This window comes from Suricata suricatta, chromosome 2 (assembly GCF_006229205.1).
Source record: "Suricata suricatta isolate VVHF042 chromosome 2, meerkat_22Aug2017_6uvM2_HiC, whole genome shotgun sequence".
In the NCBI taxonomy this organism is placed as follows: Eukaryota; Metazoa; Chordata; class Mammalia; order Carnivora; family Herpestidae; genus Suricata; species Suricata suricatta.
Window position 1 is genome coordinate 19,127,754 of NC_043701.1, and position 15,938 is coordinate 19,143,691.

Consider the following 15,938-nt stretch of genomic DNA (forward strand, 5'->3'; position numbering starts at 1 on the left):
TATATATATATAAAACAAGAGACATTCAAAATCTCTATGATCTCAGGAAGACTTAGAAGTGAAAAAATGTAGCCCCAGGCCTTGTGACAGTCAGCTCAAGTGCCTCCAAACTCCTCACACTGGCTTCGTTTCCACTGATTGAATGCAATTATGAGTGGACGGACTTCCATGGGTTGATAAATCAGAACTTGGGTAAGTGCTTTGCAAAGCTCATCTGTGCAGTTTTCGTGTGATACAGACTTCCACATAAATTTTCCTTTAAAAAAGTTCATGAAAATATTAACTATCGTAAAATACCTTCCTGGTTAGCTCATGCCACTGGGAAGCAGCGGCCATTCTTATATTAATAATTCTTCCCAGAATTAATCAGTCATTGTACATTAGAACCAGCAGCTGGAGTGTTCTCAGTGATAATGAAACCTGTAACAAGGCATCTTCAGCCGTCTTTTCAAGACAATAAGGGAATTAAAATTTCAATTTAAATGCAGAGGTTTGAAACACGCTTCACTGGCAAAATTACTTCAATTAATGTGAGTGGAATACAAAGGACAGACTGCAGAAATGTGATGCAGCAACCAGAAATTATGTCATTAATGTGCTTGCATCAACCCTGCACAATGACTGCAGAGGTCTAATTTAAACCGTACATATCGCAAAGCTACAGGCTACAATATTAATCAAGTCTCTGATTTCAATGTGACGGATACAGGCTTCTCCTTGGGCCACTTTTGGCTTTTCATAAGCTAACAGCAGCTGTTTACCTTGAAAACGGAAACAAAAGGCCAGGCCTATTTGCAGACATTCCCTGTCATGACAATTTAATTATTTTATGCAATACTCAGGTTATCATATCAAAAGAAGAAATAAATATCCCATCTAGAAGCCCAGTATAGCTGTCAGACCAGGGTGATGGTGAAGTAGGAATTGTGGGAGCTGACAACAGCTATGGGTCACCACTGATTTATTTACTCTGGATTTATGAACCTGAGTAGGGATTAAATTACTGGGCATCTGCACCTGCCTTACAATGGAAATGCAAAATCGTCTGATAAACAAATCCAAGGAAATCGGAGGGTTTTGAAAGACTCCACTTTTTTGTCTTCACTTACCTCTGATGTCTTTTAGCAAGGATGTTTCATTTGACCCTTGAGATGCCTTAAGTAGATTTTACTTCTAATAGCGCGTAGTCACGGGGAAAGGAAATGTGATTATTTTTTTCACATCAAGACCAATGAAAGAGCAATTATAGACCCTACTATTCACTCATATACAAAAGGCAAAACTGAAGAAAATTTCTAACCTTTAAAGCACACCTTTACTCCAACCTTCATGAAATCTTCACTATCTATACATAGGACACGCCAGCTCCTGAGATTATACAAAGCAACTACCATGTCTGAAAAATTAGGAGCACATCTGAAACCTCTCTCTAAGAATTAAATGTGTTAACAAATGTATTTTTAAAATGTAACAACACAGTGAATAGTCAGTACGTATTGGCTGTTATTATAATTACTGTTTTTGTTCACTTAAATACTGCAAAAGGAAAAGGCTGGAAACTAGAAAACTTTGTCATTAAAGCAAACACCAAAACTAGAGAAAAATCAGATCAGAGCCCCTAACAAGGAAACACCCTATTTGTCCTCTGTATAGTGATGTTAAAGTCTTTCACACAGTTACCCATTCGGCCAATGACCTGTGAACCCTGACTACATGAGGAGGCCCACAGTGCTCAGCACAGGGCAGACAAAAGTAAGTAAGACATCGTCCCCGCCCTCAATGACCTACCACACAAACAAAAGCAACTGTATTACAAGGAAGTACATGCAGCTTATGGAAACAAAAAACAAAACAAAACAAAACAAAACAAAAATAAAAGCATCTACTCAGGTCAAGTATTCTTAACCACAATAAAAGCAAATGCCTAATTTTCTGGAAAAAGAAGAGCATCTAATCACCCAGGACATTCAGAGAGCTAAAGAAATCTGAGCTAAGCCCTAAAGAATAAATCATCATTTTTCCAGGCAGACAGGACTGGGATTAGGTTCAGGGACATATGATCAATTAAGCATCTATCACATCCCTTCCTCACTAACGAATAACTAGAAGTTCTTATTAATAAAGGGCCACTGTTTTAAAAAACATGATAGCCGCCAATAAAATATATTTAATACCTCTAGGGAACACTCTACTAAGCATTATTATATAGAACATAAATGAAGATATTAACAAACGAGGTCTATCCTATTCACTGAAATGAAAGAGTCAGTAATATGAAGATGACATTCTTACACTGAATCAACCTCAGGACACTTCTTGCGGATGTGACAAGCTAATACTAAAATTCATATCGAAGAGTAAAGGGCCAAGAACCGCACAGGCAATTCTGAGAAGGTGAGGGAACATCGCCACCTGCTATCAAAATATATCACAAAATAACAGTAATTAAAACAGCATGGTTTGGGGGCAGATACAAACAAGACCAATTAATTAGCAAAAATGAAGAGCTCAGAAACAGACCCACGCATAGGTGAAAATCTGGTATGTGACCAAGACGGTATTAGAAGTCAGTAGGAAATAAATTTAGCAAATGGTCTGAGCCAAGTGGCTATTTTTATGGAAGATAAAATTAGATCCCTAGTTTATACCATCTACGGAAGTAGATTCCAAATGAATTAAAGAAGACATAGTAGATTCTCAAGAGGACAGTGGGATAGAAAAACATTTTTCTTAAAAATGAGATAAAGGGGGGTGCGCCTGGGTGGCTCAGTCGGTTAAGTGTCCGACTTCGGCTCAGGTCATGATCTCACAGTTTGTGGGTTCGAGCCCTGCGTCAGGCTCTGTGCTGACAGCTCAGAGCCTGGAGACTGTTTTCGGATTCTGTGTCTCCCTCTCTCTCTGACCCTCCCCTGCTCATGCTGTCATTCTCTCTCTCAAAAATAAATTTAAAAAAAAACATTTTAAAAAATGAAATGATGGAAAAAAGAAAACCTTATTGCATTTTTAAAACTTTTTTGTAATATAGGGCTTCATAAACAAAGTAAAATTATATGCCAGTAACTAGGATAAGATATTTCAAATACATCTGCAAAATACGAGTGTCCATAACATATAAACAACAACAAATGGGGGAAAAAGGAACTTCTGGACAACGCGGCTCATATATTCACCCCTTTCTGGAGTTAAATGCACTTCCTTCCCAGCCCACTCCTCCCAACCACATGGTTTTAGTTAGAACTGACATCATAGCACTCAGGCTGGCCCAATATAGACCCTATCCGTTTTTTTTTTAAGTTTATTTATTTGTTGTTGAGAGACACAGAGAGGGAGCACAAGCAGGGGAGGAGCAGAGAGAGAGAGGGAGACACAGAATCTGAAGCAGGCTGACAGCCCAGAGCCCAACACGGGGCCCAAACCCACAAACCACGAAATCATGATCTAAGCTGAAGTCAAATGCTTAACTGACTATGCCACCCAGGCACCCCTACCCTTGCATTTTTTAATTTAAAAAAATTTTCCTCTGCAAAGCTGTTAAGACATAGGTCACAGCCCACATCCTTTCTTCTCCCCAGACACCCAAACCCCACCCACTTGTGAAGGCAACGGTCTCCAGGAGGACACTGACGACAACAGGCAGAGGGAACGTCCGGTGGCATTCCACATCTACTCCTGTCCTTTTAGCGGGCTGGTTACACGAACTGCTCACTGTTCGCTCCTATCGCACACCAGGCTTTAATATATGACAGAATATGACAGCATATGTCACATGATGGTTACCGAATTCCCTGAACAGGTTCTCGTGAATGACTTAGAGCAAAATTCTTTTTGAAACTCTAAACTGGAACCGTTTGGAGGATTTACCCTGCTCCTCCCACCAAGTTGTCTCAGTGTTGTGGTTTTCATTAGTTCTTACAGCCAATCTAACTCTCACCTACCGTGGAAAAGAAGAACCGAATGCAGTTACCTGCTAAACAGGGCTTCTGGAGTCCCCAGACAGCTCTGAGTAAGATGTCAGTGGCGTGCTCACGTGGAAAGTGGGGAGGGTGAGGGGTCGATGAAGCAGCCCTGTAAGAGCCACCAGCCCTGGGAAAGTTAGGACTCTTAGGAAACAAGAGGTATATTATTCTTACCCATCTTCTTGACACTCAGCAGATGCACCATGAGTTACAACATTCTCTGAATTTTCATTTCTAATTCAAAAAGTAACAGACTGGGGGTGCCCAGATGGCTCATTCACTAGAGCATGTGATTTTTGATCTCAGGGTTGTGAGTTCAAGCCCCACACTAGACATGGAGCCTACTTCAAAAAAGTAAGTAAATAAAAAATAAGATAAGATGGGATTCATTAGCCACCTTCCTCTGAAATTCAAACATCTCCCATTACCAGGCCAACAGGATTTAGGTACCGGTTTCTTACCATTACGCACCTTGCCATTGTCCCAAAGGCAGGTAATACATAATAATCGCCTAACATTTCAAACACTAAAATTAGAAAGAGAACTGGTCAGGTTTCGCCTGCAAGGGCTCGCGAATGCCAAGAGGGCAGTCTGTGATGTGCTACGTGAAAGGCAACATTCAGAGAAGGAGCGCAAGGGCTTCCCGAACTTAGCAGAAATGACCCTTGGCACAGGTGGCTCTCTCACCAGCATGTCGGTGGCACTGAGATAGTGCTTGCTGGCCATGCACTGTTCCAGCTTTTGAGGCACTTGCTTGATATTCTCGATTTCATCCAGCAGGTTCAGGACGTGCTTATGTTCAATTCCTTCAATCCACAACTTCCGGAGCTCGTCCCGTTTACAGTGCAACAGCATCTTGCACGAAAGCAGATTCTCTTTCACCTACAATAAACAGATTCAGCCTTGGGTCAGTCCAAAGTCTTGCCATCCTAAACCTATACTCTGGCTAGCAGTTTTCATTAGTGTCACTAGAAGTAACAGTTCCTAACTCCCCCTCCCACCAATTCCCCGTGGTTGGCTGCATTGCAAAATTCTAATCCTGGTTCCGACACTGGCTCGCATGGATGCGTCTCCACCTCTGCGTGTATTTGGTCTCCTGTGAAATGAGAAAATTACTCCTAACCTACCTCTGAGTGAATCTAGAAGAGGTTACTTAGGATACAGAGCGCTCTGAAGATATGAAACGCCCACAGTGTTAAAATATCTAAAAGGGAATGACTGATCGAGTCCACACTATTGTTCCTTCCCAATTCTTCTCTGCATGTTTCTTATTCAGCCGATAACTCACGTGGACCACCCTAGATCTGTACCTTCAGCTAAAGCGTACAGCAAGGAACTGTGCATTCAGCTCAACTAACATGAAATAAGCCCACTTTCCAGAAAAGAGTAGACACATCTAGAGACAATCTCAAAATAAAAAGCATTAGGACATACCAAGGACTTTTAGATATTAAATAAGACAGTACCTTCTCATGGATCTGCAGCTTAGCGACCAGTGTGGCATAGCTTGGCAAAACAGGAGGACAAGGAGCAGGAGACGTGGTCACAATGTACATGATGAGCACATTTTCATGTTCATAATTAAGGATTTTCAATTTTTACAACATGAAATAAAAAGAATCAGGACCTTTCACAATTCACAGAAATACTCTCATATACTTTTGACAGTGCTCACATGTTATTTTAAATTTGAATTTAGTATTTGTTTAGTTTTGTTTTTTGTTTCAGGTAAAATTTATGAATACATGTCAGATGTACCGTTTGATGAATTTGAGCAAATGGAAGACACCTGTATAATCCAAACCATCTTATCAGGACACTTCCTTCACCCTAGAAAATCTACCATGTTTCTGACCAATGAAAATCTGTCTTCTACGAGATCTGGTGTGAACTCATCAACACTATGCTTCTGATGATTATAAAACTAAATTTCAACATTCTCCAACAAACAAGATAAACATAAAGATAGAATGCTAAGATCAGAATGTTTCTTGAGAAAGCATCTAATCTATCCCAATAACTTAAGGACAATACCTAATCATACTTTTATGAAACTCTCCAATGGTAACAAGAAACTTAAATAAAGAGGATTCTGTAATCTCTCTTGATAAGCACAGTGGAATGATTATTAGTTTTGGGGGGGGGGGTTCATGGATCCTTTTGAAAAACTACCAAAGACAGTGCTAATTACCTCCACTCCTTCCTGCAGTCCCAAAGTGATTATTTTATTTATTTATTTATTTATTAATTTATTTTATTTTGCTAAGCAATAAGCACCTAGAAAAGAACAGAGAGGAGAGAATGGTATATAAGACAGGGCAACAAAACTTTGCAAGTTGGCAAGAAGACAGAATGTGGGTAATTTTGCAGAGCAAAGCAATCTGAAAGTCTCAGCCTGGAGCGCTCTTTGCTACCACGGACAAGGAGGCGCCGAGGACACAGAAAGCCAGAGCACAGGGCCAACACCTTCCTTAGGGAGTATTTCGAGCCCTGGACCCTCATCAAACCACACAGATGGGTAACTCCCTCCCTCGAAACACTGGCCAGATAGAAGGCTTATGATCGGAAGAAACTCAGTCAGAAAGGATCCGGGCCAGACATTGCTAAGGGGAGGGTGTGAGACACCAGACAGCAAACACAAGAACAGTATCAAAGTGGGCCTATGGAACAGTAAAATCCTCCGCCCCCTCTGGACACTCAGCCTCCTGCTAAGGTTGCCTCTAAATACACTCAGCCTGAATTTTAGCTCCAACACAGGAAACTTCTGGCCTTCTCTGGGACAGGTGACCAGGCAAAATGACCCAGAGTTGGTGACACTTGAGGTTTCATCAAGGAAACTACTGGGCCCCTCCCTGCCCGGTCATCACTAGACAAGGCCCACAACACATTCTGAGCTCTTCCGACCAGCTGTGTACTGCCTCCTACTCCCAATAGTTAGACAAAGGTCAGCAGACAGCCAAGGAAAGCTTAGAACACACAAAGCAGGCACCAAAACAAATAAAAAGAAAAAAGTGCTGGAGGGGACTGAGTGGGGGAGATGGGACACCAGAAACTATGCAGAACAGAAATTTTGAAAACTATAATCCATATCCTTCAGGGAAAATAGAAAATATTACATCAATGAAACAAGAATAGGATGCTATAAAAGAAAACCCTGAGAATAAAAACAGCTTTGGAAATTAAAATATGGTTAAAAAAAAAAAAAAACAATATAACGGTTAGAAGCTATCTTTGAGGAAATCTACAGAGAACAAAACAAAAAACAAAAGATGGAAGATAAAAGAAATGAGGAAACTGATCCAAGAAGTCCACCATTTGCCAAATAGGACTTCCTGGGGAAGAAAGATGAGACAAATGGAGTAGAGAAAAATACCAATAATAAAAGAAAATGCCCCAGAAGACACATGTTTTTGGTGAAAAAGTACACCAAGTGTTCAAGAAAAGGGAGTGAAATAGACCCGCACCAGGACACGTGATGCTGCCCTGTGAGAACACAAGGGATAGGGAGGGCGGTCTTAAAAGCTTTCCGGAAAGGTGGGGGGAGGGACAGAATCCATATGATGAATTGCGAATCAGAATGCATCAGGCTTTTCTCAACAGCAACACTAAAAGCTACAGGACAAAGGAATGATACAGCTTCAAAATCCTAAGAGAGACTTATTTCCCAGAAAAACTATCAATCAACTGTGCGGGAAGAATAAAGACACGTTCAGACATATAGGCTCTCGAAATACTAAACCTGAGATGCACCGTATCTCAGCAAGCTAGTGAAGAACGTGCCCCACCAACACAAGAGAAAAACAGAAGACCAGAAACAAGGGGAGAACCAAGGCAGAAGACGGGCAACGGGGGTACGCAAGCGTTAATCGCAAGGAAATCAGCAGCAACACGATCGCACAGGCGCAGAGATTACGCTGGATGACTCAGAGGGAAACACTCACGTAGTGGCAACAACCCGAGCCCCATCTATTTAACCAACAACTAGGACACAACTAGAGGAAGGATGCGGGAAGAAGATAGAGTGGGGTAGGGGAAAGGGTGGGAGGGGGACCTTTTAAATCCTCCTCTTCCATAGCCGGAAGCTCCTCTCCAACGTCTAAAATTGAAAAATCAAGAATAGTATAAGCATATTACTAAGAGTAAAAGTCAGTGCCTCTGAAATTTTGGAAACGGGCCTGGGGAAGGATGAGGTAAGGGAAGTACTGGTTTTTGTCATCACTTACGGCTTTGACTTTTTAACATATTAATTGAAGTACAGTTGACATGGACTCTTGGTTTCAGGTATATGACACAATGACATGACTATCATATACATTATAAAATGTGTGATTGACTTCAGTACCACCTACACTACACAAAGTCATTACACTATTACTGACTGTGTTCCCCACGCTCCACTCTTCATCCCTAGGACTTATGTTGGAAGTGTGAATCTCTTACTGCCCTTTATTGGACTTCTTAAACATACTTCTCAAGGCCATTCCCAGATCCTCTTGGCATTCGTAGTCCCTGGGCTAAGAACTCCAACTATTAAATAGATTCTTTTATAAATCTTAGTTAAAATCTGTTAGAATTTGATTTCTGATACTCTACTCTTATTACCTTGGTTCTGTAATTCTCAGATTTTCCTTTGGTGTTTAACAGTTACTATGGAAATTGTTAAAAATAAATGTTATGTCATGCAACACCCAACTAGGCTCTTGATCAAGAGAGCTCGGGATAAACTTCCTAAGTGTCGGTAAAGCTTGGCAACCTCCTTGCTGATTGGGAAAAGGACCATGACGGCATTTCACACTAGGATATATACAATGTAGTCAGCTCTCTTCTCGTTTTTGCTTACTACATAGAGGAAAATGGAAAAAGAATGTAGACTTTGTGTCTGTGTTTAGGGGTGGGGGAGACGGCATCAGGCTGTGTGGAAAATGAACATCACCAAAACTATTCCCCAAACTGAGTTATTAGCCAAAGCTGCAGACATAAGAAGCTACAAAACTTTTAATATTAAATTGCCCTGAGGCTTCAGCTTTTTGATTAGAAAGTCACAGTTATGAAGAAATGTTATTTTAAAACTTGGGCAGCAGGGGGGAATACTACTCAGCAATAAAAGAAAAGAAATATGAAGAATCCCAGAAACGTTAGGCTGAACAAAAGAAGCCAGATACAAAGACATACATACTGAAGTTCTAGAACATGCAAAAATTAATGTACAGGTAGAATTCAAATCAGTAGTTGTTTGGAGCAGGAGGTGGGTGGGGAGGAGGCAGAGGAACACATCTTTTGACTCCAAAGAAGCAGGAGGAAAGTCTCCGGGGTGGATAGGAATACATTCTAAGACATACACATTTGCCAAAACTCACTGAACTGTCCTCTAAAATACCGCAGTTTATTGTATGTAAAGTATAGCTCAATAAATGTTTTTATACAGGGAAGAGAAACAGGACTGTGTCCATCAATGAAAAATGACAATCTAAAATGTGAGACAGGTACCCAAGTGCATCTAAACTTTTATTTCTCGATGTGGTAACAGTATTTTAACTCCATTCTATTTAATTTATCAGGATAATTAAGACTGAAAAATTATCTTCCTGTTTCTTCCTGAAGTAAATCCATGGAGATAAACTATTGAAATCAAGACATCCAACCCCAAGTACAGAAATCCTTCTTCAAACACAAGTTTCCTTTCCTTCCTGAGACTTCTAGTAACTTCGCATTTGCTCCTAATCTCCTGTTCGGCCACAGCGCAAGAATTTCAGAACTTCCGGCCACTCTACTTAGAGACTATGAGAAAAAGAGAAAACAAGAGGAACAGGCCCCAAGAGGTTCTTCTGAATGGGTGCGGGAGAGGATACAGAAAGCAGAGACACAGAGTTATTTGCACCCCTGACTTGGGGAAGATAAAGAGAGGAGGAAAGCTAGGTGTGGCCTCTGGGTAACACTGTGGTCGCATTTGTGAGAAGAGGAACAGAGGTATAGTTAAGAGAGGCTGATGGATACTGGCCTTAAGTATCAAATTCGATGCTTTTCTGATTTTGATCAAGGATAATGGGGGGGAGGGAATGCCTTTAAGTGTGTAAATCCTCTGTAATAAAGCACAACAAATGTGCACGGACCCCCAATGAACCTAGAGACCAGAAATGTTCTATAAAGTTCCCCACAAGCAAAGGATGGTAAGTGAAAATTAATGTAACAGTCAACGTTATTCTTAATTCTAAAATTACAAAACAGATTTTCTCCTTTGTAGTTAAAAATAAATCTACGTATACACGTGCTCATGGGTATTCTCCTGACCTGTGTCCAACCCATTTTTTTCCAGTCTTATAGAAAGTGCCTAGAAAGAAGTGCAGAAACACCATTCTATTCTATTTAAAAGCCCTTTAGAAGTACAGATCACTTTCAAATCACCTGCAAACTTTTATTCTGTTCGCATGCTTTTGTTCCCTTAGTCTGGGGGGCGTTGGGGGGGGTTAGCTGCCATTCTAAGGTCTTAAATTCTCTGAGAGGTTCCACAGAACCCGTTCCCTTAAATTGCAAAGTCTTGACATGTACACAAATACAGATACAGTTCAACTGAATGCAGAGATAAGCACTTAGCTCTTGAGACTGCATGAATGCGCACCGCTGCCTAGTAGATTTTAAATTATGCTAGCGCGTTATTACCCACTGTTTGGCCCACCTTTCTACGCTTGTCTCCCTTTCTCATAGAAGCAACCTACATTTTTTCTTCTTACATTTGGGCTATAAACAATTTCCTACCACAACCATGTTGCTTTACTGTGACATTTTCTGTATTAAGGTTATTGTTTTCATTCTGCCTCTTAAGGTATACTTTCATATAAAAGCCACAAAATTATTTTAAATGTTAAGTAATGAGTGTTGCACTGCTCATTGATTAAGCTCTTAACAACTTCATTTGAATAATCACACATAGTTATTTCTAATTACAGACAAGAAAAATGAGGTAACCGTTTCATCTAGTATCAACAGGGCAGCTGAAATTGGGGCAAAACGTAAAGTGTTTATGCACACCTCACCTCAGAGACAAGTATCTGTTTTCTCCTGAGCCTACCAGCTCCTGTGGTAAACATTAGACAGATACTTAGTATCTTTAAAGAAATCTGATGTCCTCTCCTCCACCCAGTAGAGCATGGAGGAAAGACTCAAATTCAAGACCAACAATTACATTCAAATTCAAGCACCACCCAAGTTCCCAGCCTGTATACACTGATATCCGTTGCTACAAGTCATTATTATGAGACACTGACAGAAGCTACGGATTCTGAGGTTTGCTAGGACAGTAACATCTCATTCTGACTGCCATCAATATGTGTTCAACAGTAATAGGATGGCCTAAATATTCTGATTATCCGATTACTTGGCCTGATCAATCATACGTACTCTTGTATTTACATGTATCTTTTTTAATCTAGAAAAACACTCCCAATAGACTTGACTATCTGGGGAAAGAGTCAACTCTTTCTGTCATCCCAATGTCCTCAAGGGCGTAGATTCTACCAATATAAATCCATATACAAAACTATTAACACAGTGGGAAATGAAAACAGTTCTGTGTTCTCAAGTTTTAAAGGCATGAGTATGACACCTTCATCTGCTCGGTCCCCACTAAAATCTACTCTCAGTAGAGCAGCTAGCCTTTTTAAAACGTTACTTATATCATGCCATTTTTATGTTCAAAACCTTATTACAGGGATTTCCTGTCACACTCAAGAGTTATGAACAAAAGTCCTTATGGTCACCAAAACCCCACATGACCTGACCCACTGCCCTGTGCTTCACCTACCAGCTCTCTCCCTCTCCCTCTCTTTCCAGACACTCTCCCCCCTCCCCACCCCATTCTGCTGCAGCCCCACTGGCCTCCTCACTACCTCCCCCAAATTCCAATCATGTTCTTACTTCTGGACCTTTCCGCCCCTGCCTTTCCATCTTCCTACGGTGCTTCTCCTGATTCTCCCTCAATCCCTGCAGGTGTTGGCTCAGATGTAACCTCAGTCACCTCTGGCCGACCAGGCCACTGGAGCAGCCACTCGCTCTTCTCCCTTCCTTGTTTCCGGGCTCTTAGGTACAGCACTTCTTACCATCTGTTAGACCGCATTTTACTAATTTACTGTGGGTCTCTCTTGACTGGAATGTAAACCCCACCAGGCCAGGAATTCGTTTTATTGACTTCTTGACCCCAGAGCCTAGAGCAATGCTCAGCACCAAACAGGCACTTTATACAGAGATTAAGTCAATGTTGTGAAATGTCACCCATTTCCTTTTTCTGTCTCCTCCCATAGCGTGTAAGCTCCATGAGGACAGGGACAAGTGTCTTCTCATCGGTGTAATCGCAGCAGTTAAAACAGAACCAGGCACACAGCCAGCCTTCAACAGATACTTGTCGGATGAATCATTGGCTTTTGGCAGACAGCAGAGAGAAAATTTCCACTCAACATCTACACATTCTCAGTATCTTCCTGGGTGTGAAATCATGTAGCTCCATGATCCTCTAATCATCCCCATTTTTACTTTAAAAATACACTTACCTACACAAACCTAGATTTTGTATACAATCCAAAGTACAATTAAAAACTAAAAATGACAGGGAAAGATTAATAAGAAAACATCAGAGTTCCCCTGGTGATAAGAAATGGACTTTCACAGTACAAAACTGTCAAATTATACAATAGAAACAAATTTACTTTTCGTTTTTTCCCCAGCACTTTTCTGCTCTTATTTATCAATTACTAGAGCCTTTTTGGAAAAGCCCTTTAGCCCTTGTCTCTTCTCAATACTGAAGCTAATTCATAACAGAATTATGTGACATTTACTTTGACAACTGTCGGATATAATAAACATGAAGTTTTCTTGTTTATTTTCTTTTGCGCAAAATTCCAGTGTACTTAAAAATAAGGATGGCGAACAGACTGTGGCTACTAAAATAAATGGGAAATAATCAAGATGAGACTCTTTTTCAATAGCAGCCAACACTCTCTAGGCAAAGAGGCTATCAACTCAAGGGGGAGGGGGTCAAGGTAGAAACCACACCAGAGCTTCCCATGACGTGATGACAAAGTCCTTTCGGCCAAGCAAACTCATCAGAAAACAGAAACCCCAAACCCTCACCCTTCCCATGATTCCCCGGGGCAGAGCCAGAAGGTCAGCAGCACTATACATTCCTCTTCCGACTGCTCTTGAGAGTAGGATATTGGGTCGAAATGGACTACAGTTTACTTTAAACTGATCTACAGCTTTCCCCGGTTTCACAGATAAATCCATAGGATGGAACCACCATCTGTAAAGGCAAAGAATTAGAGTATTCCTTCTGAAAATGCCCAGTTAATCTGACAATGTAAAGAGGTCAAAACAAATTGCTCCAAAAAAGGGTGAAGAGCTTCCTGGTTCTCAAGCGGTGGTGCTCTCAGAGGCTGAAACTCATGTATCACCAGCATTCTGAGAAGAATAATGTATGTATCTGCCTAGAAAATCATAACTAAAGGCCTAGAAGACAGAGAAGAAAGTGCAGGGAGGCCGGGAGCCTACCGGGGCAGGCGCGGCCCAGGGAACCCCCTCACTGATCAACAGCACAGACAGCACACATCCCTGTGGCCACAGAGGGGCTGGAGGGGCGGCCCCAGGGTTCCCGGGAGGGGACTAAGGATGAGGCTCTGCATCTCTCACCCCAGCACCAAACAAGAGGCAACCAGCATATCGGGGGTCCGCAAGACAGCTCATTTCAAAAAGGAAGGTTACCACTTAAAAGATATCTAATAATCAGCAGCAAGGACCTTAGAGTTAAGGGGACCGGCATCTGCACCCTAAATCTGTGGAGTGAGGAACAGTCAAGCCTGGCAAAGAAGCAGTGCTACGCGGTAGCAATCACTGCCCTCGGAGTGGTGCTAAAAGGTATTCAAGGAGCGACCCTCAAATCACACAGCTGAAACCACGTGAGGATGTGACAGCACCTAACCGTCAGTTCACCCCTCAGGCCAAATATAAAAATACCCCTTCTGAGCCCACTTTGTCCTTTAGGCAGTAAAGACATGGTAGCCAGGAACCAAGAGTTTTTCAAGGAAGGAGGTGGGCAGGGAGAGAAAGGGGGCAAGAAGTAGAAAGGCGGGGAGGAAGAAACAAAGAATGAAAAAGAAATTGCTGAAATATATAAGAAAATGACAAACTGTAAGTTAATACATGCTCGTCACTAGGAAAGGAATGATAGTCAAGAACGCCAGTATCCATTCCATAGTTACGTGTCTGAATCATCTGTGAGTTAGGCTTTCTTCTCCAAATCACACCGAGAAGGTACAATGACCGCACAGAAATCACAACCAATCTCAAATGAGGGGACGTACTGAAAGCCGAAATTTCAAAAAATTTTTCAGCTGCTACAGCAAAACACACACACACACACACACACACACACAACATAGGACAGGACCAGACAACATTTGATACACAGAAACGGGAGCCTCTAATAGTAGGATGCCCTTCAGTGTCCTCATGTTGAGGCCGCCTCCTCCACCCCATGTCACACAGCAAGGGGAAGGAGCCAAAGCCAAGGGTAAGACATGGGGAAGTGGCAAGCCTGGGAGCCCTCTGTGATCCTCGGTGCCAGGCTTTCCAGATGCCTGCAAACGTCCTGAAAAGTGTCATGATGAATCACTCACTAAGGCCACTCACCACCACCACGGCCCCTCGACAAGCGACTCACGGTGGGTGTGACAATCACAGGACGGGAAGGAGGCTCACCTGCTTTATTTTGTTGCGGGAGCTGGTGATGCGCTCTGTGATGCTCTGGTACGTGCGGATGGCCGTCGTCAACTCGGTGTAGTGCTGTACGATCAACTCGTCCAGGTCGCGGTCACACTTCTCGTAGGCTTCCTCAAGGCGGCCCTTCTCATTTTCTCGGTCTTCGACATCATCGCTGGTAGACAGAGTCCTGGGGAAGACAGAGACTATATCAAGCTGAATCAAATGTAAAAGCAAATATGGGGGCGCCTGGGGGGGTCAGGCTGTTAAGCATCTGACTCTTGATTTCAGCTCAGGTCATGGTCTTGCAGTTCTTGAGTTCAAGCCCTGCACCGAGCTCTGTGCTGTCAGCACAGAGCCTGTTTCGGATCCTCTGCCTCCCTCTCTCTCTGCCACTTCCCAGCTTGCATGCACATGCTTGCTCGCTCGCGCGCTCTCTCTCTCTCTCTCTCTCTCCCTCTGTCTCAAAAAAAAAAAAAACAAGCATTTTTTTAAAAAATTCACTTAAAAGCAGGGGCGCCTGGATGGCTCAGTTGGTTGAGCGGCCGACTTCGGCTCAGGTCATGATCTCACAGTTCATGGGTTCGAGCCCCATGTCGAGCACTGTGCTGACAGCTCAGAGCCTGGAACCTGCTTCGCATTCTGTGTCTCCCTCTCTATCTTCCCCTTCCCTACTTGTGCTCTGTCTCTGTCTCTCTCTTTCTCTCAAAAAAATAAATAAACATTAAAAAATAAATAAATAAATAAATAAATAAAATAAAATAAAAGCAAAAAAGTAAAAGACCAGGGACGCCTGGGTGGCTCAGTCAGCTGAGCGTCCCAGCTTCGGCTCAGGTCATGATCTCATGGTTCATGGGTTCGAGCTCTACATTGGGCTCTGTGCTGACAGCTCAGAGCCTGGAGCCTGCTTCAGATTCTGTGTCTCCCTCTCTCTCTGACCCTCCCCCTGCTCATGCTGTCTGTCTGTCTGTCTGTCTGTCTCTCTCTCTCTCTCTCTCTCTCTCTCAAAAAGTAAATAAATTTTTAAAAAGTAAAAGATGAGTTAATATGCTAGCACATTCATCTCACTAAGGAAGAAATGAAAAGTTACTAACAGAAAATATGAAACAAGTTTCATAACAAATTTCAGCAGCCCATCTGAGTGGATTTGTTGGTTGCCTGTCCAAGGAGACCTTCACCCTTTCCTTGGCATACCAATTTTAATCCATTAAGAGGCAGCAGGAACTCTGCAAGAGTCTG

General features: G+C 42.2%; 1 protein-coding gene across 3 annotated transcripts in view; it reads right to left on the reverse strand.

Annotated features, from left to right (window-relative positions):
- Positions 1 to 15,938, reverse strand: part of EXOC4 (exocyst complex component 4) — a 734,942-nt gene that overhangs the window by 698,126 nt on the left and 20,878 nt on the right. For all 3 annotated transcript variants that reach the window (XM_029923156.1, XM_029923167.1, XM_029923170.1), the window contains exons 2-3: positions 14,700 to 14,889; positions 4,644 to 4,838 (exon numbers count right to left, since the gene is read on the reverse strand). In XM_029923156.1, the coding sequence (XP_029779016.1) occupies positions 4,644 to 4,838; positions 14,700 to 14,889 (385 nt within the window). The remainder of the gene's footprint in view (positions 1 to 4,643; positions 4,839 to 14,699; positions 14,890 to 15,938) is intronic.